The sequence below is a fragment of the Chaetodon trifascialis genome, chromosome 8 (assembly GCF_039877785.1).
Source record: "Chaetodon trifascialis isolate fChaTrf1 chromosome 8, fChaTrf1.hap1, whole genome shotgun sequence".
Classification (NCBI taxonomy): domain Eukaryota; kingdom Metazoa; phylum Chordata; class Actinopteri; order Chaetodontiformes; family Chaetodontidae; genus Chaetodon; species Chaetodon trifascialis.
This window is the reverse complement of record NC_092063.1, coordinates 7674418-7699347: the sequence shown is the minus strand read 5'-3', so window position 1 is coordinate 7699347 and position 24930 is coordinate 7674418. Positions and strand designations below refer to the sequence as shown.

At 42.7% G+C, this 24930-nt stretch overlaps 1 protein-coding gene across 2 annotated transcripts; it reads left to right on the top strand.

The window, feature by feature from the left end:
• The first annotated feature begins 1711 nt into the window (after window positions 1-1711).
• col2a1a (collagen, type II, alpha 1a) lies at window positions 1712-24819 on the top strand. Of its 2 annotated transcripts, XM_070968128.1 has the most exons (54): window positions 1712-1919; window positions 3828-4034; window positions 5257-5273; window positions 5413-5445; window positions 6245-6277; window positions 6449-6502; window positions 6959-7051; window positions 7696-7773; window positions 8366-8410; window positions 8549-8602; window positions 8816-8869; window positions 9263-9316; window positions 9467-9520; window positions 9645-9698; window positions 9789-9833; window positions 9983-10036; window positions 10169-10213; window positions 10327-10380; window positions 10789-10887; window positions 11016-11060; window positions 11180-11278; window positions 11378-11431; window positions 11530-11637; window positions 11726-11779; window positions 11968-12066; window positions 12265-12318; window positions 12742-12840; window positions 13048-13101; window positions 13215-13268; window positions 13388-13441; window positions 13598-13651; window positions 14866-14910; window positions 15140-15238; window positions 15782-15889; window positions 16045-16098; window positions 16267-16320; window positions 16497-16550; window positions 17037-17090; window positions 17195-17302; window positions 17432-17485; window positions 17852-17905; window positions 18026-18187; window positions 18409-18516; window positions 18828-18935; window positions 19116-19169; window positions 19279-19386; window positions 19506-19559; window positions 19676-19783; window positions 19887-19940; window positions 20511-20618; window positions 20730-21018; window positions 22273-22460; window positions 22569-22811; window positions 22939-24819. In XM_070968128.1, the coding sequence occupies exons 1-54, from the start codon at window positions 1826-1828 to the stop codon at window positions 23083-23085; spliced, it is 4464 nt and encodes a 1487-aa protein (XP_070824229.1). In that variant the 5' UTR covers window positions 1712-1825; the 3' UTR covers window positions 23086-24819. The 2 variants fall into 2 exon arrangements, with proteins under 2 accessions (XP_070824229.1, XP_070824230.1); XM_070968129.1 differs by lacking the exon at window positions 3828-4034.
• The last annotated feature ends 111 nt before the right edge of the window (window positions 24820-24930 follow it).

The following is a 24930-nucleotide window of genomic DNA, read 5'->3' as shown; positions in this document are numbered from 1 at the left end:
AATAAAAACATGCTGCACAAAAGAGGAGAGGGCTGTTGGTTTCAGCAATCTGATTTGAGCTGACGTTGGTTTTCTGCCAGCTTCTGCCTTAAACATAATTCCAATATACCAAACAGTTCATAGACACGACAGACAGGAGCCAAGATGGCGGGTTCATATCTTTCTTTCCTGTATGTGGAATGAGGGGGGCTCTCTAGAGGGTCATGACCCTGGAATTACTGTGCGTCTCCTCATGACAAAGACCCCTTTTCAAGCTCACTCACCTGGGCCTATCTAAGGAGTGATACACGATAAAGATCACACAGACATTTCATCACCCTTCTGGCTCAGCTTCACAATAGATAATTCTGGCATATATGTGCTATTTTGTCAGGAATGTTGCTATGAAGAATAAATCCTGTTTCAGGCAGAGTGGTCAATTAAACTGCATATGAGCAAATTATATGCTGACATGAACATAATGTTTGACAGAATGCTGAAAATTTAATTCTGTCTCAAGGGAAATTTCCTGTAAGTCACAGCCACAATAGGATTGTTCTATTAACTGGATCTCACAACCTCTTGTTAATGCTATTTGTCCAAACAGACAAGGCTCTCAGGAAAACTGCAATGTGAACATGACATAATTGCACCGTTGACTGGTCAGCTCAACACTTTAAGGTTGTCCAAGGTCTGCAGATAAATCCATAATCCAAGAGACTAGACCGAAACAAACAACCCCGCTGACCCAGTGTTGAGTTCCCATAAGTTTAAGATTTGTTTTCTTGTCTTCACTTTGAGGACGTTGAGACCTCCCATATGAAAATTTATATCTGCATCTAGCTAAAATTTACTAGCCATGATATAAATTAACAAGTCTAGGAGAGGAGTTACAGTTGCACAGGAAAACTGTGTTTAAACACACAATGATGTCCAGATGAAGTAATGGTCCATACCAATATTTTTACTATAAAGACATTACAAGTCAGTTACAAGTCAGTTTTTTAGAGTTCCAGGTACTTTTTGTTTAGAGAAGTCTGACCTAGGACTGGACAGACCAGGTATATCTTTATGACCGACCACATGGTTTAGTTCATTTGATGAAGACAGTACTGTAGTTTGTCTGCAATCACTTTCCAGAGGGTCAAGCAGTAGAACGTAGTTTCCTTTAAAATTAATGTTATCATACATGTGTACACTGTAACATATATGACTTTCAGTATGTACCAAATGCAAATGTGTATTTTAGTCTTTTAGGCTTGCTCACAAGAGAGCTATTACTTCTATTAAATAATGTATTAACCACTCTAACAGAGAGAATGGCCCTGAAATTCATCTGACAGTTTGCCTGCCAGTTTTAATTCATTGACACAGTGGCATGTGGTCGAGTCAGAGCTTGACCTGTGCTCAGCTGCTTGCAGCTCCCCTTTTAATGTAAAGTGAAGGTGCATCTCTTGGCCAGGCCAGGCCAAGCAGGTCAAGAGAGGAAGGAGGGCTCGAGTTAAAAAAAAAATCCCTGGGAGAGTAGATGCTGCTGGATTGAGGGGAGGGAGATGAGGTTCGGGTTTCAGCCTGACAGGGGGTCTGGGGGAAGGACTGGTATTTTGGAATATACGAAGATCCATACAAGGCACAGTGGACATAAAACCGCGGTGCTTGCCCTGACGCGGTGGGTGCAGAGTGCCAGCTGGGGCCCCGCTTTGGATTCCACTTAGATTTTGGAGGGTTTGACTGCATGGTGCCATAAGTCTCTGGGAACACACACTCAACACACCACTCACTGAAAGCCTGGTCTCATCCATCCCTTCACTTCTCACCCAAGCTCCTGCATGTCTAATATTTAGACATGTTCAGCTTTGTGGACTCAAGGACTGTTCTGCTACTTGTAGCATCCCAAGTTGTTTTACTATCCGTGGTCAGATGTCAGGAGGAGGATGACCGTAAGTTGCACAGTTTCTTCACTTTTTGCTTCTTACTGTTCACCAAAAATTTGGATTGTTACCGATTGTTAATGACGTTACCGACTCTTTGTTGCCTTCTCAGTTTTCTCTACCTGATGTTTCAGAAGAATATAGGAAAACAAATGCCAGTGGTGTGATGTCAAATTGTCAAATGAACAGCATGAAGAGCACAACTTCTTTTTGCTGTGGCCAGTTACTTTACATGCTAGTTACGGTGATATTGTCGTTATTTTCCTCCGATGATTTGAGTGCATGATGTTAAGCAGGTTATCAATAGTCTTTCCAAGTAAGCCAGGCCATTTCTTTCTATGGGATAGGTAAGGCTGTCAAGGCACATCTGTGTGGGATGGAGGACCAGGTGAACAAGTGTCTGTTTGTCCTCACCTGGGTCCTGCTGCTCAGCCTCACCTGCTGCATTTGCTCACATTGCACTGCTAGTTTTCAGCAGCAAATCTGAAAAGCTTAACGAAGCCTATTGATGCCTCAGATAACTTTGGATTTTTTTTTTCCCAGCAGAGACACTACTCTGTAGCTTGTCAGACAAATCTTCTTGAAAATTAGTCTTTCAGCAAACTGAACAAAGTTTCACTTTTTTGAGGACATGTAAAAAATGTGCAAACCTCACCCACAGGATTAGGCTGGAGCATTTTCAGGGCTTTCATGATGTGAAGTGACAGGGTCAGACAGTGCCTGACCCCAGGCTAGCAGGCTCAAAGGGTAGCAGGAAGGGAGTAGGAGAGAGGACAGGGTGCACAGCAGGGAGTCAACAGATGATGGACATATAGCTGTATTAATAGCAAAATGGACTTTACTGCTCCACATTTCCTGCTTCCAATTCCCTCTCTCTTACAGCATTAATGGGCTTTTAGCATAAACCCATTAATTGTAATAAGAAAGAAATGGTGAAAAGATTTCAGTTGCAAGTAGGCAAACTCAACAGCCTTGTGACATGTACGTGCTAAGTATCACTTTGACAAATATGCTTAAAAAACAAATAACAGCAGTTAGTGGGCCCAGCCCTAAGCTGAACACATTAAACAAATCACCCATTCTTAATTCCCCAATGTGTTTGCACTGGCGCTTGACACAGCTATGGGATCCAGATGGAGAAATTTAGAAAGACCCCATGTTTACTTAAGGCAGCAGCTTGTCAATTGGGCACAGTATCCCTGTAAGAGAGGTTCATTCATATGAGCAGGGAGCAGGCCTGCAGGTTAAATATACTCAGCCAACGACGTGAAATGTCTCAACCAGGGATTCAGACACAACTGTTAACTGTGGCTCTTGTTGACATAACATTTTACGCTGCTACAAAATTCTCCATATGATAACTTGGAGCATTTTCTTGCCTGTTATTCATTGTTATTTTTAAAACTTGTGAATTATAGATGCACTCCACAGCTACTGATTTGTTCCAGTGTATTTTTGGGTCAGACCAGCACCTGTTCATCAGCATCAAAGGAACAAGGCCACTTACTCCCTGTTCATTAACATCATGCAGTGACACTCATATGTTTAATTCCTGAGTTATGCTGTTGTTTGAATTTGACTTTTTGTATACTTTGCACTACTTTATAAAGTGTCCAGAGCTTTTGTTTGTTACAGGATTACTTACCTTTCTCCTTCTTCCTCCTCCATCTTACCCCCATACTGTCATTACTCCTCCTACTTCCTTGCCGTGCCCCTTGACCTCCTTTCATCCTCTTATTCCCGCTTCCCTCCCCTAAACCAACTTTTTTAACAACATCTGCTACACCAACCTACAACACTGTATAAACTGCAATTCTTTTCCCTATTTCATTCTCCCTCATACCAACATTTCTGTCCTCTCATTGCTCTTCTTCCCCCTCTGTCCACCTGTCGCACGCCCCCTGCTGGCCACCACAGAGGAGGCAGGTGGCTGCATCCAGGACGGCCAGCAGTATAATGATAAGGATGTGTGGAAGCCGGAGCCGTGTCGTATCTGTGTGTGCGACAGCGGATCGGTTCTGTGTGATGAGATAATCTGCGAGGAGATCAAAGAGTGTGCCAACCCTATCATCCCATCTGGAGAGTGCTGTCCCATCTGCCCTGCTGATGCCAGTGCCCCCATTGGTTGTAATTTATTTATTCACATACCCATAAATAAATTACTCTTCTAGCTTGCATTTATCTCAGCCTGGCCAACACTTTTGAATGGGGAACTGCCTCAGGATCCAAATATACTGCCTGATCAGGGCTGCAGTAGTCACTGATTATAGTTTCTAGATGTGATTTTTAAAGTTTTGCTTCTGCTCTAAAACATTTGTGATGATGATTTGGTATTAGTCAGTAACAGTTTACTCAATCAGCTCCTGATGTTCCCAATTCCAAAGTGGCCCTCTACATGTTTGGTTTGGATGAAGACCAGATAAGCAACAGTATCAGGATGATCTCATTCCCAGTGAAAGTCTATTCCATGTGGAATTAGATGGATCCTGAGATGTGTTGTCTGGCTCTCACCGAAACCAGTAGAGACGCTTCTGCTCATTTTGAATCATGACTAAGATCAGCCTACGTCCATACTCAGCATAATCTAAGTGATTTATGTGTCCCATTTGGAGGTTTTCTACAAAATTAAGGAGTCTTCATGGAGGGACAAAAGTTTTTATAAATGAGGCCTGAAGCCAAGTCAAAGGTTCAAGTCCTTATAAAGAGCCACTGTATTCCTGTGGTGTCTTCAGAGACCTTGTGGTATACGGCAGTTACAAGGATTTGACTAAGTTGTCTAACCAAATAGATACTAAGATGTTAAAGAAAGAATATGTGTTTTTATATGTAATAGAAGAATCACAACTGGATCAAAATACTTTCACTGACATGTGAGTTCCTGCTCAGTAGATTGACCAGGCCATCAGACGTAGAATAAGAAGATCACTTAAATTCATTCATTCACTTTCATGACTATATAAAATAAACCATTTTGAAAAAAAGGCTTAATCTAAGCTTTGTGATGTCAGTTGGATATCAGCTATTGCAGCGGCTGTTACAGCTTGCTTACCTGTTACTTTAACATTTTGCTTCATGATTGGCTATACACTCTCATCTCCTAATCCACGCTCGCGTCTGCTTCATCCTTCTTGGAATCTCACCATTAATATAATCTGGATGGGTTGTCTGCCTCTTGGTTTGGTAAATGGTATTTGATCACTGTAGCATCGTTAGACTTCCTTGCAGGTCTCCTTTCCTAAGAACTGCAGAGTACAATTTGAATCAGTCAAGTGTCTGAAATGTTTACCACTTTTAATTTTTTATTCTGTTTTCACCCCCTTTCATACACCCATCTGCAAACCATCAGAGACTATTGGCGCTAAGGTGAGGCAGGGGTTTGTGGGAAAACACATTCATTCACTCAACAACAATTTGAAAACATCAAAAAATGTGTGATCTTAAGTTTGTTTCTCAGTAAAGTGTTTCAGTCCCCTGATCTCACTTCTTTTCTTTCATGAATCAGGGCCAGAAAGGTGAACCAGGAGAGATTGCAGATGTAAGTATGAATCCTCTGCAGTTTGTCATATTGAAGTAATGCCTGAGATAGTTGGTACTTCATTGCTGTACAAAAAACGTCCACTTTAAACTACTTTAAACACAAAGTCATTACTGGCCAGAGTGTTAATTTTGCTCAGAGGGCTAATGACTAATGACTTCTTTTATTTGGAATGATGACAGAATTTTGCTTTCTCTTTTGAGACTTTTAAAGATTTTTACTGTGCCCATTCATGCCTATACTAATCACCTATCCTCTACACATAATTCTCAAGATCTTGCATTGTTGAATTGACATTTCTACCTTGATTAGAGTTATCCTCAACTCCTAAAAAGAACCCATTGTTTGGTTAGTTTTTGAATGAATTGGTTGTGCCAATTTTTCTTGAGTTTTAAACATTTCTGATCATTAGAAGAACAATTAGTCACTGATAAGAGGCTAACTATAATGTCCAAAAATCCCTCATTGAACTTTCTTTTACGTGAGGAAAAACCCTGCATTCCTTAGACATAATGAACCCAATCAAATCCTCTTAGCTCCTCTCAGCAACTTTGCTGCACAGTGTACATGTCAGGTGAACAAAGTCAGCCAAACCAGAGGTTAAAGGGAGGTGATGTTTTTAGCAAATCTTGCCCTGTCAAATGAAATCCACATCACAGTTTAGCTTAATGTCCACCTCCTACAAAGTTGGAATGTTCTGCAACCGAACACAACATGAAAGATTGGTCTTGTAATAAAGAGTCGTTTATGACAACAGCCACAGAGACCTGACCAAAGCTTTCTTTTCACCTTTGTGCAGGTTGTAGGACCAAGAGGACCACCAGGGCCCATGGTAAATATTATACATTTTCACAATTTTATTGAGATTTTAAAAAGCAATCTAAAAATGATCCAAAGCATTGTTTGATGAGGCTGTTCTTGGTGCATAATATGATTCTTGCTCTGAATAGGAATTTTAACCTTCCTGGGAATCATACTGAGACAAATATCTTTGTTTTTGCAGGGCCCCCCAGGTGAGCAGGGATCACGTGGAGAAGCTGGCGCTAAGGGCGATAAGGTAAGAGCCAAAAAACATTCCTGCCCCTATCTAACCAGTGCATTATGCAGGAGAAATTGTCTCATGATAATGTTATAATGTGATTTCAGCCTGTGCCACCAAATATTGAGTCAATCAACAGCAGCTCTGATCATTATTATAATTGAACTGACAACATTCTGTATACTTTGAGATTACAGTGTCATTTCTGCTGAAGTGCAGAAACGTCCAAAGCTAATCATCATACAACAGATGTAATACGTGGAGACTTGCAAATGTTTTGTTGTAAAAGGCAAAGGACAACAAACCACCGCAACCAACATTAATCTGAGAAAACCAGCGTGGTTCTCACCAGAGTCAAATGATGGACAAAGTGCTGTCCTGCCTCTCTGTGTAATACAATTATCATTTCTGTCTTTAGATCTTATTCAGACTTACACTGACTTAGAGAAAATAACCAGCTCTGTTTTTCCCTAGGGAAATCCTGGACCTCGAGGAAGAGATGGTGAGCCTGGCACCCCTGGAAACCCCGGACCCCCTGGCCCACCTGGACCACCAGGGCTTGGAGGAGTGAGTTTAAGGGCACTTTTGTAACACGTGGCATAAACAAGAATTAGCCAACTTTTATACCTCAGATTTAAGTCCCAACACCAGAGTTTTACCCCCATGTCACACTAAACACAGTGAAAAAAGTTTGGTTAAACAAGAAGGGCAGAGGTATAAATATATGGAGGCGACTTAATGGTAAATTGTTGATATAAATCATAAGCATTAGTGTCTTTATCTTCACTGTTTGCTCTGTTTTCAAAGCACAGTACGAATTGAAGTGAGGAATGAACATTTGTGCTTTGAAAGTTCAGTTTGGCTACATTTGACTTGATCCACACATGGAAACAGCTCAAAATGAGCCTATAAAATTATTCATTTTTCATTCAAAGAAGAAAGAGGGAAGAATGTGAAGGCACCCTGCAGACCTACCCTCCCAAATGGACTGCAGTCTTCTATGTGCTATGAAAGATGAAAATGGTGCTTTACTTTGGCAGGGAGCAGGTGCTTTGTTTTATTTCAGGGTAGCTGAGCTACTATTTAAATCTGTAATTCTTTTAATGTTGTTTACTTGCTGCTGAGTGTAATGTCCACTCAGCTCATGCAGCTCAGACAGGATAAACTACATGAGCTGACTCTCAGTCTCTGTCTGCTTTGTGTTTTTACAGAACTTTGCTGCTCAGATGGCTGGAGGTTTCGATGAGAAGGCCGGAGGTGCTCAGATGGGCGTGATGCAAGGTCCAATGGTAAGTAGTACTGTAGACGGTGGTTATATCTCACAGGAGGAGTATGTGTGTTTGGTTTTGGTATGAAAACAGTTAATATCTCACAGTGACCTCATTACTGACCATAAGCTTCAGTGAGAGTTGCTGCCAAAGATAAGTGGTGAAGAATAAAGTGTAAATGTTCATGGAGGGGATTGCAATGCTGCCACCTTGTGGCTCAGTAGTTTCACCCCAGCAACAGTGGACTTTTTTAATCCATGCTTGCTGTTGGAACCAGATTGGAGCAGAATTTTACAATTCTTTTAAAAGTGTTGCATAATGAACCACATCAAAATGTGCCTTAAGAATCATATATTAGAAATGCAGTGTAATTTGGAAATACTTGGAAATTCAAAGGTTTAGGTTGGCTGTAAAGGGAAAGCAACTTTAAGCCCTAGAAATATGTTTTTGTAAATCTTCTGAGCACAAAAAGGAGTTAGGTTTAAATTGTTTCATCATTCTCAATAGCTTTGAATGTTAAACTTTATTTCAGGCTACCCGTTTGATTAATTTGTCCCAGTGTGGTAAAAAAAAAAAAGGATAGGTTAACTTGTGTCTTGTGCTTTTCTTGCAGGGTCCTATGGGTCCTCGTGGTCCCCCTGGACCTTCTGGAGCTCCTGTAAGTACATTGATTACAGCATTATGTCATAGTGTAATTGATCATTATAACCAAACAGCTGTTGTGGTAATATATAGAGAGCAACTGCTGGCTTAAGTGAATAAATGCCTAATACTTTGCTTTGTCATTTATATCTAGGGGCCACAGGGCTTCCAAGGTGCCCCTGGAGAGGCTGGAGAGCCTGGTCCAGCTGTAAGTAATTCTACCTATGCAAGAATGCATCTGTGTACCTAACAGACTAACCTCGGACTACACTGCTAACATGGTACAATCAATATATTTTTTATCTATAACTTTGGTCCAACTGATGGATAGTATGAAGACAGCACAAAAGTGTCTCTAACCATCTTTGGGGCAATTTGAAAACTGTCACTAATAATTTCTCTGTCTTTGTTTTCATAATAGGGATCACTGGGACCTCGTGGACCACCTGGACCTTCTGGAAAACCTGGAAGTGATGTAAGTGTTGAGGCTTCATTTTCATATGAAACTCACAGCTCATTAAAAAATAAACTTACAAAAACCTCCACGAAGCCAAGACCAAAGGTCATATGAAAACACAAATTTGAGTCAAAAATTTTAGGACAATTTTTTTTTTTTTCCCGTATCCCCTTATATTCCAAATGACAGTGCATCTATTTCCCAATAATGTCAGGGTCAGTCTATCAAGCGCTCTATGCTCTGAATCATGTGTACCACCAGGGGGCACTGTCCTTCTCCTAACAATACTGCTTAAAATGATGACTGCACAAGACCCAGGCTGCATGCACATCTTTCCACCACAGTAAAGTGCAGTGCAGCTGCTGTACACTGCTTTAGCAAATACTCATTCCACTTCCTGTTTGTTTCTAGGGGGAGTCTGGCAAACCTGGAAAATCTGGTGAGCGTGGACCTGCAGGGCCTCAGGTGAGCATTCAGTGACTATTTCATGCTCATTTCATCTGTCAATCATTTCATCTGTTGATAAGTCCAGGGTTACACCACGTGCCAAAGTCAAGAGAAGAAAACAGTGGAGTTTGAGATTCCTTGTGTAAATGTTTTGGGTTTGTATTTCAGGGCGCTCGTGGATTCCCTGGAACTCCTGGACTTCCTGGAATCAAAGGACACAGAGTGAGTGTTTCAACCTCCACTGTCTAAGTGAAGAAGCAGGATAAGTTTTTTCAATGCTCATTAATTACACCTGAGGAGTGTCTGATGCGTGAGTCCTGATGAGCCCTGCCTTGTTTGTCTGTAGGGCCACCCTGGTCTGGATGGAGCTAAGGGAGAAACTGGTGCTGCAGGAGCCAAGGTAAGAAAAAAAATCTAGATTTTTATTGTTTAGCAGTAGTGTTTTCTGCTTACCTCTTTTAAATTTTCTGGTCTCTGTCTCTCCTCTCAGGGTGAGTCTGGCTCTGCCGGAGAGAACGGTGCTCCTGGACCCATGGTGAGCAATATCATATTAATCTTGGTTTTTCAAAGATTAAAATAGTAACAGAAAGGGATGCTGTGGGAGATAACTAATAGGCATATGAATTCAAGCTCTGTGTTTGATAAAAATCAAAATAAACTAACCAACTGTATCTTCCATCATAGGGCCCACGTGGTCTGCCTGGTGAGAGGGGACGTCCCGGAGCTGCTGGAGCTGCAGTGAGTAACAAATTTATGTCTCCTCCAATCCACGAAGCATTTTTAGTTTGCTGCACTTTGAATCCTTCACTAACTTAAATTTTGCTTTATTATGGGCCACCCAGCTGAGTCTCCTGTCTTTTTCCTCTCCAGGGTGCCCGTGGAAATGATGGCTTGCCAGGTCCTGCTGGTCCACCTGTACGTATCATAGTTGCCACTTTGCATCCAGATTTTTCTTTTATAACGCTATAACACAGCAATATAGTGATGAGACATGAACCCTAATCTACAGAATTTTGTTCTGTCTGCAGGGGCCTGTTGGTCCTGCTGGAGCTCCTGGTTTCCCAGGATCTCCAGGAGCCAAGGTTTGTACAGATCACATTATCATGAACCAGTGTTGTTTTTTTTATGTAGTAAAATAAAGCAATGAAAGTGACAACCAGTTTATGGTTAACTGCAACTTCAGTTTCTTACTTTACCATTCATTAAATTCTTCCTAAAGTACTTTCAGACAGTTGATCACTCTTTATTCAGTCTGGTTAGATGCAATAAAAACCTTTAAACTCTCTAATCTTGTCAAGAAAGAAAGGATGCATTGATGATTGATTGACTTAGAATAAAGACAAAAAATGTTTTATGGGAACGTGGAAGAGGAGACAGGTGCAAAACGCCATCATCTTCAGCTGAGCTATATGGAGATACAAATGCTGGATTCATGTAAGAACAAATGGCTCTTTCTACCTGGTAATGATAGATTTATTGTGTCCTGTCAGGGAGAAGCTGGTCCTACTGGAGCCCGTGGAGCTGAAGGAGCACAGGGACCCCGTGGAGAGAGTGGTACTCCAGGATCTCCTGGACCTGCTGGAGCATCGGTTTGTTTCTCATCATTCTGAGCTATTTTTATCCATTCATAAAACAATACAGTTCTTACACTGTGTTTGGTCTTCATTAATTTCTTGTCTACACAGTGTGATGCATTGCTTCTTCTCTGTCTGTACAGGGTAACCCTGGTACTGATGGTATTCCTGGAGCTAAAGGATCTGCTGTAAGTCCACCCTCTGTTTTCACGCTTTTAGGGTCCTCCATTACCTTGTGTTTCTTTATAATTCATGATATTACTGTTTTACTTTATCCTGATATTTGTTGTTTCTTTTTTCCTTGAAGGGTGCTTCTGGTATTGCTGGTGCTCCTGGATTCCCCGGCCCTCGTGGCCCACCTGGACCACAGGGAGCTACAGGACCTCTGGGGCCAAAGGGACAGTCCGTAAGTCACTTAGGAATAATCTAAAACTCTGAAACCTCAATACTTGCTCATGTAATAATCATTTATTGTTGTGGTGCTTTTCTTTCTTGCCATGTTTAGGGAGACCCTGGTCTTCCTGGATTCAAAGGTGAAGCTGGACCCAAGGGAGAGCTTGTGAGTTACTCAAGTTTGGACTTGATCATATGCCATAACAACCGTCAAACATCTTTTAGAATTAGAGACAATTAACCTCCATATCGTAACTTCTTCAGGGCCCTGCCGGTCCTCAAGGTGCCCCTGGCCCTGCTGGTGAAGAAGGAAAGAGAGGTGCCAGAGGAGAGCCTGGAGCTGCTGGACCTCTCGGACCTCCAGGAGAGAGAGTAAGTAATCTGGATGTACAGTTACATCAGTAAAAAGTGGCAATTTATTGAACAATCCAATCAAATTTATCTCTGTGATTCTTTCCAGGGAGCTCCTGGTAACCGTGGTTTCCCAGGTCAGGATGGTCTTGCTGGTGCTAAGGTGTGTCCTGTGTCTTGTGTCTTAAACATGTCTTTAACAGTCAGAACTGATTACAGCTCACTGACACCATGAACACTTTGACTTAATCTGTCCCCTGCAACACAAGAAAGATGCCGTTACGGTCATAAATCTAGCTGCCATATGTCGACTGATAATTCAATGGCCTCCTTTTGTCTTATCTTCTTCAGGGTGTTCCTGGAGACCGTGGTGTTCCCGGTTCTCCTGGTGCTAAAGGTTCTGCTGGAGACCCTGGACGGACAGGAGAGTCTGGCCTTCCTGGAGCCAGAGTGAGTGCTGCACGTTCACTTACTGCCAGCCCAGAAACAGTCAGACAGTGTTCCTTACATGGGACATTTGTGTCAAACCAGATGGATATTAAGTGTGGTTGGTTTGACATCGTCCTGTACATTGTAGAGATCTGTCCCACTTGATGAATGATGCTGACAATCTCTAAAATTTCTGTGCCTTTTGTTTGCTGTTCATAGGGTCTTACTGGTCGTCCTGGAGATGCCGGACCTCAAGGCAAAGTTGGACCCTCTGTGAGTACAATATTAATCCTTAGGTTTTGCCTTCTGTATTTTGGATCTTAAATAATACACAACATTTAAAAGATCCCCAACAAAAATCACCACTCATAGGAGTAAAATAAAAATTCACAGTTTTTGATTTGTTAGGATATGCTGGTGTCACAGTTTATATGCATTTGATGTACAGTTAAGCTGTTAGTAGCTAACCCATTCAAAATGTCTTCTCTATAGACTTGAGAAGCCTTTTCTTGTGCATGCTAGTATAATGTTAATGTTAATGTTAATGTTAATGTTAATGTTAATGTTAATGTTAATGTTAATGTAAACAACCATAGTGTCATGATGAGCACACATATTTTGACTCCCAAGTTAATATCTGTTATCTCTGGGTTTCCATGCTGTTTGTGATTTATTTTTACCTTGTGCCTTTTACAGGGTGCCGCTGGTGAGGATGGTCGTCCCGGCCCACCTGGCCCTCAGGGAGCCCGTGGACAGCCAGGAGTGATGGGATTCCCCGGACCTAAAGGAGCCAACGTGGGTTTTTAGAGTAGAGTAGGAGCACAAGGGGTGTCGTCACTATCACACACAGAACATGTTCATACAGCATAATAAAAGCCTGACAAAATGCAGTCTAAATACATCCGTGTCTAGATAGCACAAATCAGTGATACAGTGATTCAGTAGCCAGATATCACTACTCGTACTAGCTACAGAGACTGAACTGTGAATTCTCGTCAACAGGGTGAACCTGGAAAGCCCGGAGAGAAGGGTCTTGTGGGTCGTCCTGGTCTGAGAGTGAGTACATTTTCTCCATAAATACTTTACCGTCTTTCTAACCTCACAAATGGATTCATAATTTTCTGTCCCCAGATCACTTTTTAATAATTTAAATCCTCCTCTCTGAACAGGGTCTATCTGGAAAAGATGGTGAGACCGGTTCTGCTGGACCTCCTGGGCCTGCAGTGAGTATTTCAGTGTATTTATATGTTAGGATATATGTGTTACACTCAGCTGAGAGTATTTTACTGAGTTTTCACCTGCTCTTTGTCCTCGGCTAATCACCTGTTTGGGTCTATCATAGGGACCTGCTGGAGAGAGAGGAGAGCAAGGACAGCCTGGACCTTCTGGCTTCCAGGTGAATTTATTTTCTCATCAAACGCCAAACAAAACATTTAATGGAATGTCTATTTCCAAAAGCTTGAAAAGTAGTATAATTAATTTTCTATACTAGTTCAAACTTTGGGCTTTGGTCAGAGATCATATAGTTAATCTTTTTGCTGTTGTTGGACAGGGTCTGCCTGGACCATCTGGTGCCCCAGGAGAGGCTGGAAAACCTGGAGACCAGGTGAGTGTTTACCTGTTAGTTGGGATTTGTTGCATCTTGTAGATCTGTTGTTGTTGACAAACTCCTTCAACCCTCTGAGCACAAACCACAAGTATCCTAGAGCTCGTATATTATCACCTACATGCTGGATGGTGGTATTTCTGAGCATCCTAACTTTTCTTGAAAATAACAGCATATGTAGAACTAGAAGGAGTGAAAGTTAAAACAATTTCGGGTTAGATTGGATAGTCTATATTGTCCTCAAAGAGCAAGCACAACTGAGACACATCGTAAGCATAATTACAGATAATGAATATACAGCAGATGTCATCATAATAAAGTCTCTGGTTCAGACAATAAAAATAACTTTGTGTGTTTCACTTTCAAAGTAACTGCAGCTTCAGTGAAGCATCAGTCTGATATAACTGTCATGCTTAACTTGGCAGCAGTACTCTGTTCTCTGTAACAAGAAGAAGAAGCTACTTAGAAATCCCAGAGCTAACGCTAAATGTTGTCTGGCCATTAAACACACTCATCAATCACTGCATTTTTGGAAACTTTCACATTAAATTTGAAGTTTAAATGACTTAAATGACTCAAATCTTCAAGGTTCAAGGTTAGCTCAAGGTTACAGCTTAGTTAATGTAATGGCCCAATCTAGCATCTGTTCTCAGTTTTTTCTGTTATTCTGTTTAATAGTCATTTTTGTCATTGTGTATAATTTGGCATTTTGATTGTATTATTTCTTGTCTGTCCCCTTTATTTTTGTGATTTATGTAAAGTGACTCCTGTAAGAATCCATTTTCCCTTTGGAATTAATAAAGAAAAACATATTTGTTGAAAAGAAACTTATTTGCCAAGGTTAAACATCTTGGCTCCCTTAACTTAAGATTTCTTTTTTCTTGTATTCAATGTCTGCACAGCTTTTGCAACTTAATCCATAACTAATTTACTCCGCTGTCACAGAGAGGAAAGCAAACGTAAAGCTGAACATAGTTTCTTTTGTGGAGATAATAAGGACCTCTCTGCAGAGCAGCTCTTACTGCTGAATGTGTTTGAACCCAGACAATCGACTTTCATTGCATTGCAACGTTCTGGTTTGAAGCTGTGAGTTTATTACTTTTGGCTATTCAAACCAGGACTAATGAAAGTTCGACAGAGGTTTTATGATACAGAAGTTTAGATGTGTGTAATATTTCAAACACAGGAAGAAAACTGTGCTTTCTCTTGTGCAGGGTCTCTCTGGAGAGGGCGGAGCTCCTGGTGCTGTTGGACCTAGAGTGAGTTTCAATGTTAACGCCTCATGTCTTCATTTCCAGTGATTTCAAGCAACATACACATGGCCTGTCACATACGATTCATACATGAACGCATGTTAATAAACCTCGATTTTATCACCTTGATACTACATATGACCCCACAAGCACTCTCACTTCCTCACATCACATTCACAATTTCTACCATTTCTTGTTTTTCCTGTTGATTCAGTGTCTTATTGTCCCCTGACAGGGTGAACGTGGCTTCCCTGGTGAGAGGGGTGGTGCTGGACCTCAGGGTCTTCAGGGACCTCGTGGACTTCCTGGAACACCTGGATCTGATGGTCCCAAGGTCAGTGGATGACCTTGAGTCACAATTTGTGTTTAGATGCCCATTATTGCTTAAATGTCAGTCATGCTGTTCAGTGAGTATTATCTCAACCAGGCTATGCAACAGCCCCTCTACACGTGTTTTAACCATTCACTATTGATTCCAGAAGAGCAAAAGATTCTCGTTCCCTTGCTGTTTTTGAAAGGCCAACTTTTAAATTACACCTCATTGTTGTTTCAGAATCATTTCTTTTGTAATTTTAGTGACAAACATTATGATTATTAACATTTTCTCAGCCACTTAGCATTTTCTTGGTAGGACCCCTTGGCTGTATGACTTCCTGGAGTCTCTGCTGGTTGCTGGTTGGTCACAGCAACAACAAGACTCCAGGAAGTTACTGTGCCTTGGCTTCTCACGATATTAATAAAACAATGTATGTATAATAGGACAGCTTCTGCATTGACACTAAAAAGAGGACCAGCATGTCCACACTCAGTTAGTTTATGGCAAACTAGTAGACATGAAAGAATTAGACTGACAAGTTATTTTCTAATTCTAATTCAGGGAGCCATTGGACCAGCCGGTGGTGCTGGAGCCCAGGGACCCCCTGGCCTGCAGGGCATGCCTGGAGAGAGAGGAGCTGGTGGCATCCCAGGACCCAAGGGAGACAGAGTGAGTAACAGGTTATTTTAGAAGCTGCCAAAATTGACTTTTTTTCTAATATTTTGGATTATTTTATGAGAAAAATGGTACCTTTAATAGTACAAATGTCATGACCAGAGGGCTTGTAGTTTCATGTATGATTAACTCTTCTCTTTGTCCAACAGGGTGACAATGGAGAGAAGGGACCTGAGGGAGCTCCTGGAAAGGACGGTGGTAGAGTGAGTTCGAAAATAAACCCTTGGTCTCTTATTTATTTTAATCTGCCATTACAGAGAGAAGCTTTTTTTGACAGTTATCAGGCAAAAAAAAACATGCAATCACATCCAAACTCTGTTCTCTATAACTCATTTCCTCCTCTTATCTCATCCATTTTTTTCCTCTCTCAGGGTTTGACTGGTCCCATTGGTCCTCCTGGCCCAGCTGGACCCAACGGTGCCAAGGTGAGAATAACATGTTACCCTTTGGACTGTGAAAGGGTAAAATTGTTAAATGAGTCTGAATGAACAGGGGCCCAGTTCACTTACAATAAAGCAATGTGTGTCTGCGTGTGTATTAACATTCACATAGTGTGTTTCTTATTTTGGTTGGTTTGACTGACTCGTTCTCTCCTATCCAGGGTGAGACTGGACCCTCTGGCCCTATCGGTGCTGCTGGTGCTCGTGGTGCTCCTGTAAGTATCACTTTTTGTCTCATTCATGCATTTTCCAGCGGAGGTGACCAGCTGGTGTGTGCCTGGGGTGAAATAATGAAGACATTTCTTAATGAAATATCATGTCAGCAGACAGAGCTCAAGGAGGTCTCAAATTGAATAGCATCCTTTCCCTGTTTGGCCTTTAAGAAATGACTCATTGAGTGAGTAAGAAGTAAAGTTGAGGATTTTTGTATGACACGGCTGTGTTTACGCATATAATCAGAGTAGGACTGTGCTACTTTATGGCTGGGTCATTCCACTGAGATGTAATTAATATTTGTCATTGATCATATTCTCCCTGTAATTACTTAATCATATTTAATATTAGTGGTCTGATTTTTCTTTCCAACAAAGAATAATGTTGAAGAATAGCTTTGAAAATGAAACAATATACTGATAACAAAAACAGGATCAATATCTCGTCTCAGCTTGCCTTGACCAACAGTCTCCTCTGTCCTCTTGCAGGGTGATCGCGGTGAGGGCGGTCCTCCTGGTCCCGCTGGCTTTGCAGGACCTCCTGTAAGTAAAGTCACCACAGTACATTTGATCAAATGGCTGAAAATTTTTCTTCGATCCATTCGTCAACATTCTGCTAATGTTCGTGTTCCGTTTAAAATATCCAGGGTGCAGATGGTCAGCCTGGTGCTAAGGGAGAACTTGGTGAGACTGGACAGAAGGGAGAAAGTGGTTCTCCTGGACCTCAGGGACCATCTGGGGCTCCCGGACCTGTGGTGGGTGTTTGACTTTCTGGAACCAGATCTATGAATCTTGGGTCCCATTTCTGAAGCTTTACAGTGCTTTAAAGTCACCCACTCCACTGTGTAATAGCAACATGATTAATTTATGTTCCTCTTTTTCAGGGACCTACCGGTGTAACTGGACCTAAAGGAGCACGTGGTGCTCAGGGAGCTCCTGTAAGTATCTTTTACTTTTACTGCAGTACTACAGTATTTCAGCTGAATGGAGATACAGCCTATGAGCATTACATGACCTATACAGTACATTAGAGTACATGAGTGATTGATGCATTCTCTCATTGATTCATTCAGTGTGTCTTCTGTTTAAAATGCTTTTATGATTCAGAGCCATTCTTTAAAATTGTTCAGAAAAGCATAAAGGTTATTTTCATTAACTTGTGTGTTTACTCGTGTGTTCACATTGAGGGACAGGAGATGTTAGGCCTCATGACATCCTAATAGTCCTCAGTATTGATGGATATATCATGCAGGTCGACAGGTTTGGTATGTTTGTATTTACTGAAGTCTTTTTCTCTCTGACAGGGTGCCACTGGTTTCCCTGGTGCTGCTGGCAGAGTTGGACCCCCTGGCCCTAATGTGAGTGTTTCATCATTAACAAATCCCAGGGAGCGAAAGTAATTTACTGAGTCAATCCTGAATGATTTGCGATGGTGTTTCTGTTCTTACCCATTGAAATTGTCTCCCTTTCCATCACAGGGTAACCCTGGCGCAGCCGGTCCTGCTGGCCCTGCTGGAAAAGACGGACCAAAGGGTGTTCGTGGTGATGCTGGCCCCCCAGGAAGACAGGGAGACGCTGGGCTCCGTGGACCTGCTGGTCAACAAGGAGAGAAGGGAGAGCCTGGAGAGGATGGCCCGCCTGTGAGTTTGATTTTGCACCTCACAAGAACCCATAAGTCCCTGTCTCTGGAGTCCTGCTCTGAGATAGCATCCAGTCTCACTCACCTACTGTTTCAGCCTAATATTCACAAATAAACTGCACCTTAGTGACACGAGAAAATGGTCTGTACACTTTGTATTCAGTCTGGCACAGCTAAATAAGAACACTTCTCGGCTCTGTCCTCTCTTTCCTGACTCTGTAGGGAGCTGATGGGCCTTCAGGTCCCCAGGGTCTGGCTGGATCTCGTGGTATTGTTGGTTTGCCTGGCCAGCGTGGAGAAAGAGGCTTCCCTGGTCTCCCTGGACCCTCTGTAAGTGCTCTCTTCAATATATGTAAATATATGTACTTTCATGGCTTCCCTGTAAGCTGTTTGAAGTTTGAGGCTGGATCAAATCTGTCTAATATCTGGAAGCACCTCAACACGTTTACTAATTCACACAGTGATGCCAGACAGGCCTGTGAATTTGTCTTAAGACTTGCTTCTGTTAGTTACAGTAACCTTGAGCAGTGCAGGATTTTGAACAGTGATTCTTTTGCTTAACTGAGAGTCAGTTATTATTCCCTTCCTTTAATGTCAAAAGAGCGACTGAAATGTATTAACAATGTTTTCTTTGTGTTTAGGGAGAACCTGGTAAACAAGGAGCTTCTGGTTCTTCTGGTGACCGCGGACCTCCTGGACCTGTGGGACCCCCTGGACTGACTGGACCTGCTGGCGAGACTGGAAGAGAGGTCTGGACTGCACAGTGATAATAACAACAACAAAATATTACAAATCACAACACCAGGACATCAGTTATGCATCACTTTTAAGCCTGTAGAAACAGGGATTGTATTTACACACTGCTCACACTTACAATATAATACTATCATCTTGATGTCATCAGTTAAAAATATTTTTCTGTATCTCAGGGCACCCCTGGATCAGATGGACCTCCTGGTAGAGATGGAGCTACTGGAGTCAAGGTGGGAGACTTAAGCCCAAAGAATCACACATTTTGTCAACAGTCTATTCGATGTGCCAGTTTGTGGAAACTGTTGTTATCCTGACTCATCACCTTGTGTCCTCCTGCAGGGAGAGCGAGGTAACACCGGTCCTGCTGGCGCTCCTGGAGCTCCTGGTGCCCCCGGTGCCCCCGGACCTGTCGGACCCCTCGGCAAGCAGGGAGACAGAGGAGAGGCTGTAAGTAACATGGCACGCTGCACAGTAGGGGCCACAGGCAAAGGCAAAGTATCCAGGCACTGTTTGACAGTTCTGATGTTAACACAAGGAAACACCTGCACTGTTGTTTCTTTCTTTAGGGTGCTCAAGGACCTGCAGGACCCCCTGGAGCTGCTGGAGCTAGAGGAATGGCTGTGAGTGTCATCACCTCTAAATGCAACAATATCAAGTTTTTTTAGATTTTGATTTCAGTGCAAGTGCGACACATATGCAGCCATGCATTTGAATACGTGTTAACCCTTTACTCCAGGGACCCCAAGGACCTCGTGGAGACAAGGGAGAGGCTGGTGAGACTGGCGAGAGGGGACAGAAGGGTCACCGTGGATTCACTGGTCTGCAGGGTCTTCCTGGACCTCCTGTAAGTGAATCAAACAGTTCATCCCTGCAGTACCATTTTTCATTTTACTTTCCTTCATCTGTCCGTTCTACCATCTAATCTGTTACTGTCCGTGTCCTGACAGGGCCCCGCTGGAGATTCTGGAGCTTCCGGACCTGCAGGACCAAGCGGACCAAAGGTGAGAAAACGGAGCAAAAGCAAAGAGCGAAAAAGAAGAAAAACTCTTATTACATTTCCATCCTGAGGCTTTAACACCCAAGATATGCGATGGTAATGAAGGGCACAGGTTAGTCTTTTTGTAATTCTCCAATCACCTGACGTAGACGGGGACAGGAAAGGCCACGTTCTTTAATTACCCACTGCTGTGATAAGATGGGCAGCTGAGGCATTTTGTAATTACTCTCTGCAAGGAAAAAGAGGCAGACAGATGGGTGGGCCCTGATTTGTGAAACCACTCCTGCTGAGATCGGAAATGGACTTCAATATCTATTCGAGATTAGCTAAGCACTGTGCATGATAAGAAAAATGAAGGGAAATGTCACCATACAAATAATCTTCATGCATAATAAGGCAAAGGGTCTGAAGGTGATTGAGGTGATGGAAGGAAACTGCCGGCACATTTGAATTGCTTTTTCTGATTTTTATTCTTATCCAGACTGCATGATGGATCTAAAAAAGTAACCATTATAACTCTCCTCTGTGAATAGAAAGCATAAGTTTAACACTTTAACATTCATTGTTTCTGCAGGGACCACCTGGACCAGCTGGACCTGCTGGCAAAGACGGATCAAATGGACAGCCTGGCCCCATTGGACCCCCTGGACCTCGTGGACGTTCTGGAGAATCTGGTCCTGCTGTATGTAGCAGTCCTCAGAATAAAATAAAATCCATAACCTTTTCACTGCTGTCTTGCTACACCTGATTGTGCGTAACCCCTGATCCATTCCCTGCTTTCGTCCTCTTTCAGGGTCCTCCTGGTAACGCCGGACCCCCTGGCCCTCCTGGTCCTCCCGGCCCTGGCATCGACATGTCTGCCTTTGCCGGTCTGGGCCAGACTGAGAAGTCCCCTGATCCCCTCAGGTACATGAGGGCTGATGAGGCCTCCAGCTCCCTGAGGCAGCACGACGTGGAGGTCGACTCCACACTCAAGACCCTCAACAACCAGATCGAGAACCTGCGCAGCCCTGACGGCTCCCAGAAGAACCCTGCTCGCACCTGCAGAGACCTGAAACTGTGCCACCCTGAGTGGAAGAGCGGTAAGTAGGGAAACATGGAAATGATAAAGTCTGCTGATGTGTTGACTTTGTGCTGGTTCTTAGCTGGTTGTTGCAAACAGTTTTCTTTTAGATATTTCTTATTAAGCTCTGGGCTGAAAAGTAATGACCTTGTAAAACATGTTTACACTAAAGAGAGTTTGAACAGACTGTACTTGACTGACATCTCCCTGAGTGCATTGCCTTTGGTGACTTCAGCAGACTTCCAGCATCACTCCAGCAGACTCCAAGGTCTAATCAGCCACTGAAAAACTCCACTGAATAATAGACCTGTCTGCGTGGATACGTGTTCTTCGTATAAGCTCTGAATAAGAATCCTTCTGTCCTGGTACTTCTGAATCCCACTGTTGCATTTCACTGACTGAGAATAATTCAAGACTTACCTGTACTTGGAAAACAGGGGCTGTCTCTGTTAACAACACTGGATCCATTTAGATCAATGCTGATGATGCTCTGCTCTACACATATTTTCCCTATGAGTCTTCCCTATCACCAGTCTGTGGATTTGCTGATGTAATGATATAACGTTGGGGGCTCAGACATCAGGAAGCGAAAAATGTGTATACCAAAAATGACTGATGATTAACTGATGCTGGGGGGGGGTGTCTAAGTTATACCCTAACTCCTAACCCTAATGAACAGGATATATTACTCAAAATAACTAAACAATAAAAGGGGACTAAAGGAGAAAATAACAACTATGGTCGGCTCTTGAAATCATAAATTTTACATGGCAGCAGACATGGCAGTGGTAGATGCAGCTTTACTCATGTTGAACTGAATATTTGATTTATTTTGTTCGGTGATACTGGAATAATGTTGACTGCATCACCTGCGGCAACACTCGGTGTGTGAGGGAGAATCAGACAGCCGGGCTGCTTTAATGTGCGACCCGTCTACTTTTTCCTCTCCATTTAATGACTGAGTGTATAAAAGTTTCCCTGCCTGAATAAAAGCATACTGGAGGTAATCTTTCTTGGCACCAAGGACAGGAGGCAGAAAACCTTCATAAAATCTGTGGACCATGACAGGAACGTCATTACCACTGTGAACAAGATCGACTTTTTCTTCTATATCTTTAAAAAATACAGCAAAAGTCAGATGCCTTAAAGTCTGCACATACTGACTTTGACTTTGAGTAACAACAGGTTTATTATCTGCTTCTAGAAGAGTTTGCCACAGCTGCATTTAGTTTTTCAGGATTCACTCAATAACCCAATTTTCTCATCCCTCCAGATAACTACTGGGTTGATCCCAACCTTGGCAGCACCGCCGATGCCATCAAGGTCTTCTGTAACATGGAGACCGGCGAGACCTGCGTCTACCCGAGCATCGCCAAGGTACCACAGAAGAACTGGTGGACCAGCAAGAGCAAGGACCGCAAACACGTCTGGTTCGGAGAGACCATGAATGGAGGATTCCACGTGAGTGCACTTTTACAATGCAGTGCTTGTCTATGAACTCATCTTGAAAGACAACACTTAATGTGAAGGCTGCTAACGAATTCCCCGCCCTCTCCTCTGATCGTACAGTTCAACTACGATCAGGACGGCCCTGCTGCCACCGCTACCAGCATCCAGCTGACCTTCTTGAGGCTTCTGTCCACTGAAGCATCCCAGAACCTCACTTACCACTGCAAGAACAGCATTGCCTACATGGACCAGGCCACAGGCAACCTGAAGAAGGCTCTGCTGCTGCAGGGCTCCAACGACGTGGAGATCCGTGCAGAGGGCAACAGTCGCTTCACGTACAGCGTGCTGGAGGATGGCTGCAAGGTGAGGGCAGACAGCTGCAAAACAGAGCCAGAAACGACCATCTCTGTTAAGTTTTATATACTCTATGTATAGTTTTCATTTTATCATAAGACTGATGTTAACATATTTCTTCACTTTCAACCAACAGAAACATACAGGCCGGTGGGGCAAGACTGTCTTTGAGTACAAAACACAGAAAACCTCCCGTCTGCCAATCGTGGACATTGCCCCCATGGACATCGGAGGTGCGGATCAGGAGTTTGGAGTGGATGTAGGCTCAGTCTGCTTCTTGTAAAGTGGAATATCACAATGGCCCCCCAAAAAGCACAGGAAATAAATAAACTCAACCATGAAACATTACACACACACTTCCACAATAAAGAAGACTGGAAATTATAAAAGAAAATTGATGCTTTTTCTCTCACAACGAAGTGCTCTCCAAGTTGTACTCCCTGGATGTTAGCACTGAAGGGCACCGGCAATATCTGTACATCACACCAGCATTCTCTGTCAACCCGCTTCCTGAGATCCAGTCATGTTTCCCATGGCCCACTGTTGACGGGAATGAGTCAGAACCAGGAGGAAGAGGGACCAAGCGAACAAGTTATGGAGAACAGAAACATGACTTGATGTCACTTATTTATTGTCTCACCTGAATGGGCAGAGCTGAGGTAGGACTGGACGGGTTCACTTTGTAAGTAAGACGAGCCCCCTTTCCACTACAGAACAGCCGCACAACCTCTGTCCCAGTCCTACTCCACCTCCCTCCCTGTTTCCCTCTTGACACACAAATATGGCATTTTGAATCAGTGTAGACAAAAATAAATATTCTCAGTAAGTAAAATCACATCCAGGTGCTCCAGGCCTGTCCATCGTGAGCAGGAGCAGAACCTTTACTGTGTATTATAAATCCTTGGTTCTATTGTTGTAAAAGTCTGTGTTTATAAACAACCAGATGGTTTTATATATATTTCCACATTAAGTGTGTACATGTGTCTATATGCACACCAACACTTTTTGGAAAGTGAGGTCACATTTGGGATGTATGTTTCAATGTCCTTGTACCCCTTGACTGCCCATCAGAAGAAGGCCCAGTTCTCATCCAAAAATTTGCTTTGAAGAATTTGATGGAAATTTGTCTCGCTTTTTTATTGTAGTCATCCAGATTGTTTAAAGCTACCTCACGCTGAAAAACAAAGTGAAAATGTTGAGTTTAAATCTGAGCTGACCAAAAACGAGCTTTCAGGTGGATCTGGGGCTGAATGGCCATCTTTGCCTTGGGTTGCTCTCTCTTCAGAAGGTGCTATGAGTTCTGTAATTCAGTTTCCACCAAACGCCGCCAACCCCAATTCCCACTAGCCTCACGCAACACACTCACACTCCACCCTGCAGGAGGGGAGCAGTCGGGTTAAGAGGGGGGAGACAGGGGCTACTCAGAGGCGTCCTCTGGAGTCCAGACCCCCAAAGCTGAACGCAGGACTCTGAGGACGGTCGCTTAAAAACAACCAGGGTGGATTGTCTCTGTGTGTGTGAGGGCGTGTACATTTCTTGAATTAATTTTATTATGATCTTTTTGTTTTTATTTTGTTACACTTCTAATTGATGTAAATTGGAAAATAAAAGGAAAACCGAATTAAGAATGACGTTGATTTTTGAGTTTTGAATAAAAACGGCGTGGGGACGTACTTCTTTCAACAGAACCATTCATGTGTGCTTAAATGTTTTTTTTTTGTCATACTTGTATTTCATGAGGTCAGTTACTCTTGACTGTGAGTGCATAGTCTGTGTGTATGTGTGTGTGTGTGTGAAAGCTTAAGACTGTGATGCGAGTGTGTATTTTGATATGAGAAAATCTCATAACAAAAGAACAAAAGTACTGTATTAGTTATGCGGTTTCAGGGTGGGGCTGGGCGTAGTTGGCTCCTGTTTGTCTGAACTAAAAGGCATAAATAAAGAACATTCTGTTGACTGGAATCAAGTATTTTGTAGAGTATTGATGCAATTGAGCAGCTGCATCACTATCTGTCTGAACTGTGGCCAGCTTCCTCTCCGGTCTGTCCTGAGCAATAAAAGCTTGACTTAAGCCCTCACAGTGACATATTCTTATTTAAAATCAAACGTGCAATCAGCGATCCAAACT

Excerpts from the sequence above, each read along its gene's own strand:
- col2a1a (XM_070968128.1), top strand. The coding sequence starts at position 1,826 with ATGTTCAGCTTTGTGGACTCAAGGACTGTTCTGCTACTTGTAGCATCC. Across the intron at positions 11,279-11,377 it reads TGGGGCCAAAGGGACAGTCC|GGAGACCCTGGTCTTCCTGG; the intron begins GTAAGTCACTTA and ends TGCCATGTTTAG. Across the intron at positions 15,239-15,781 it reads CTGGATCTGATGGTCCCAAG|GGAGCCATTGGACCAGCCGG; the intron begins GTCAGTGGATGA and ends ATTCTAATTCAG.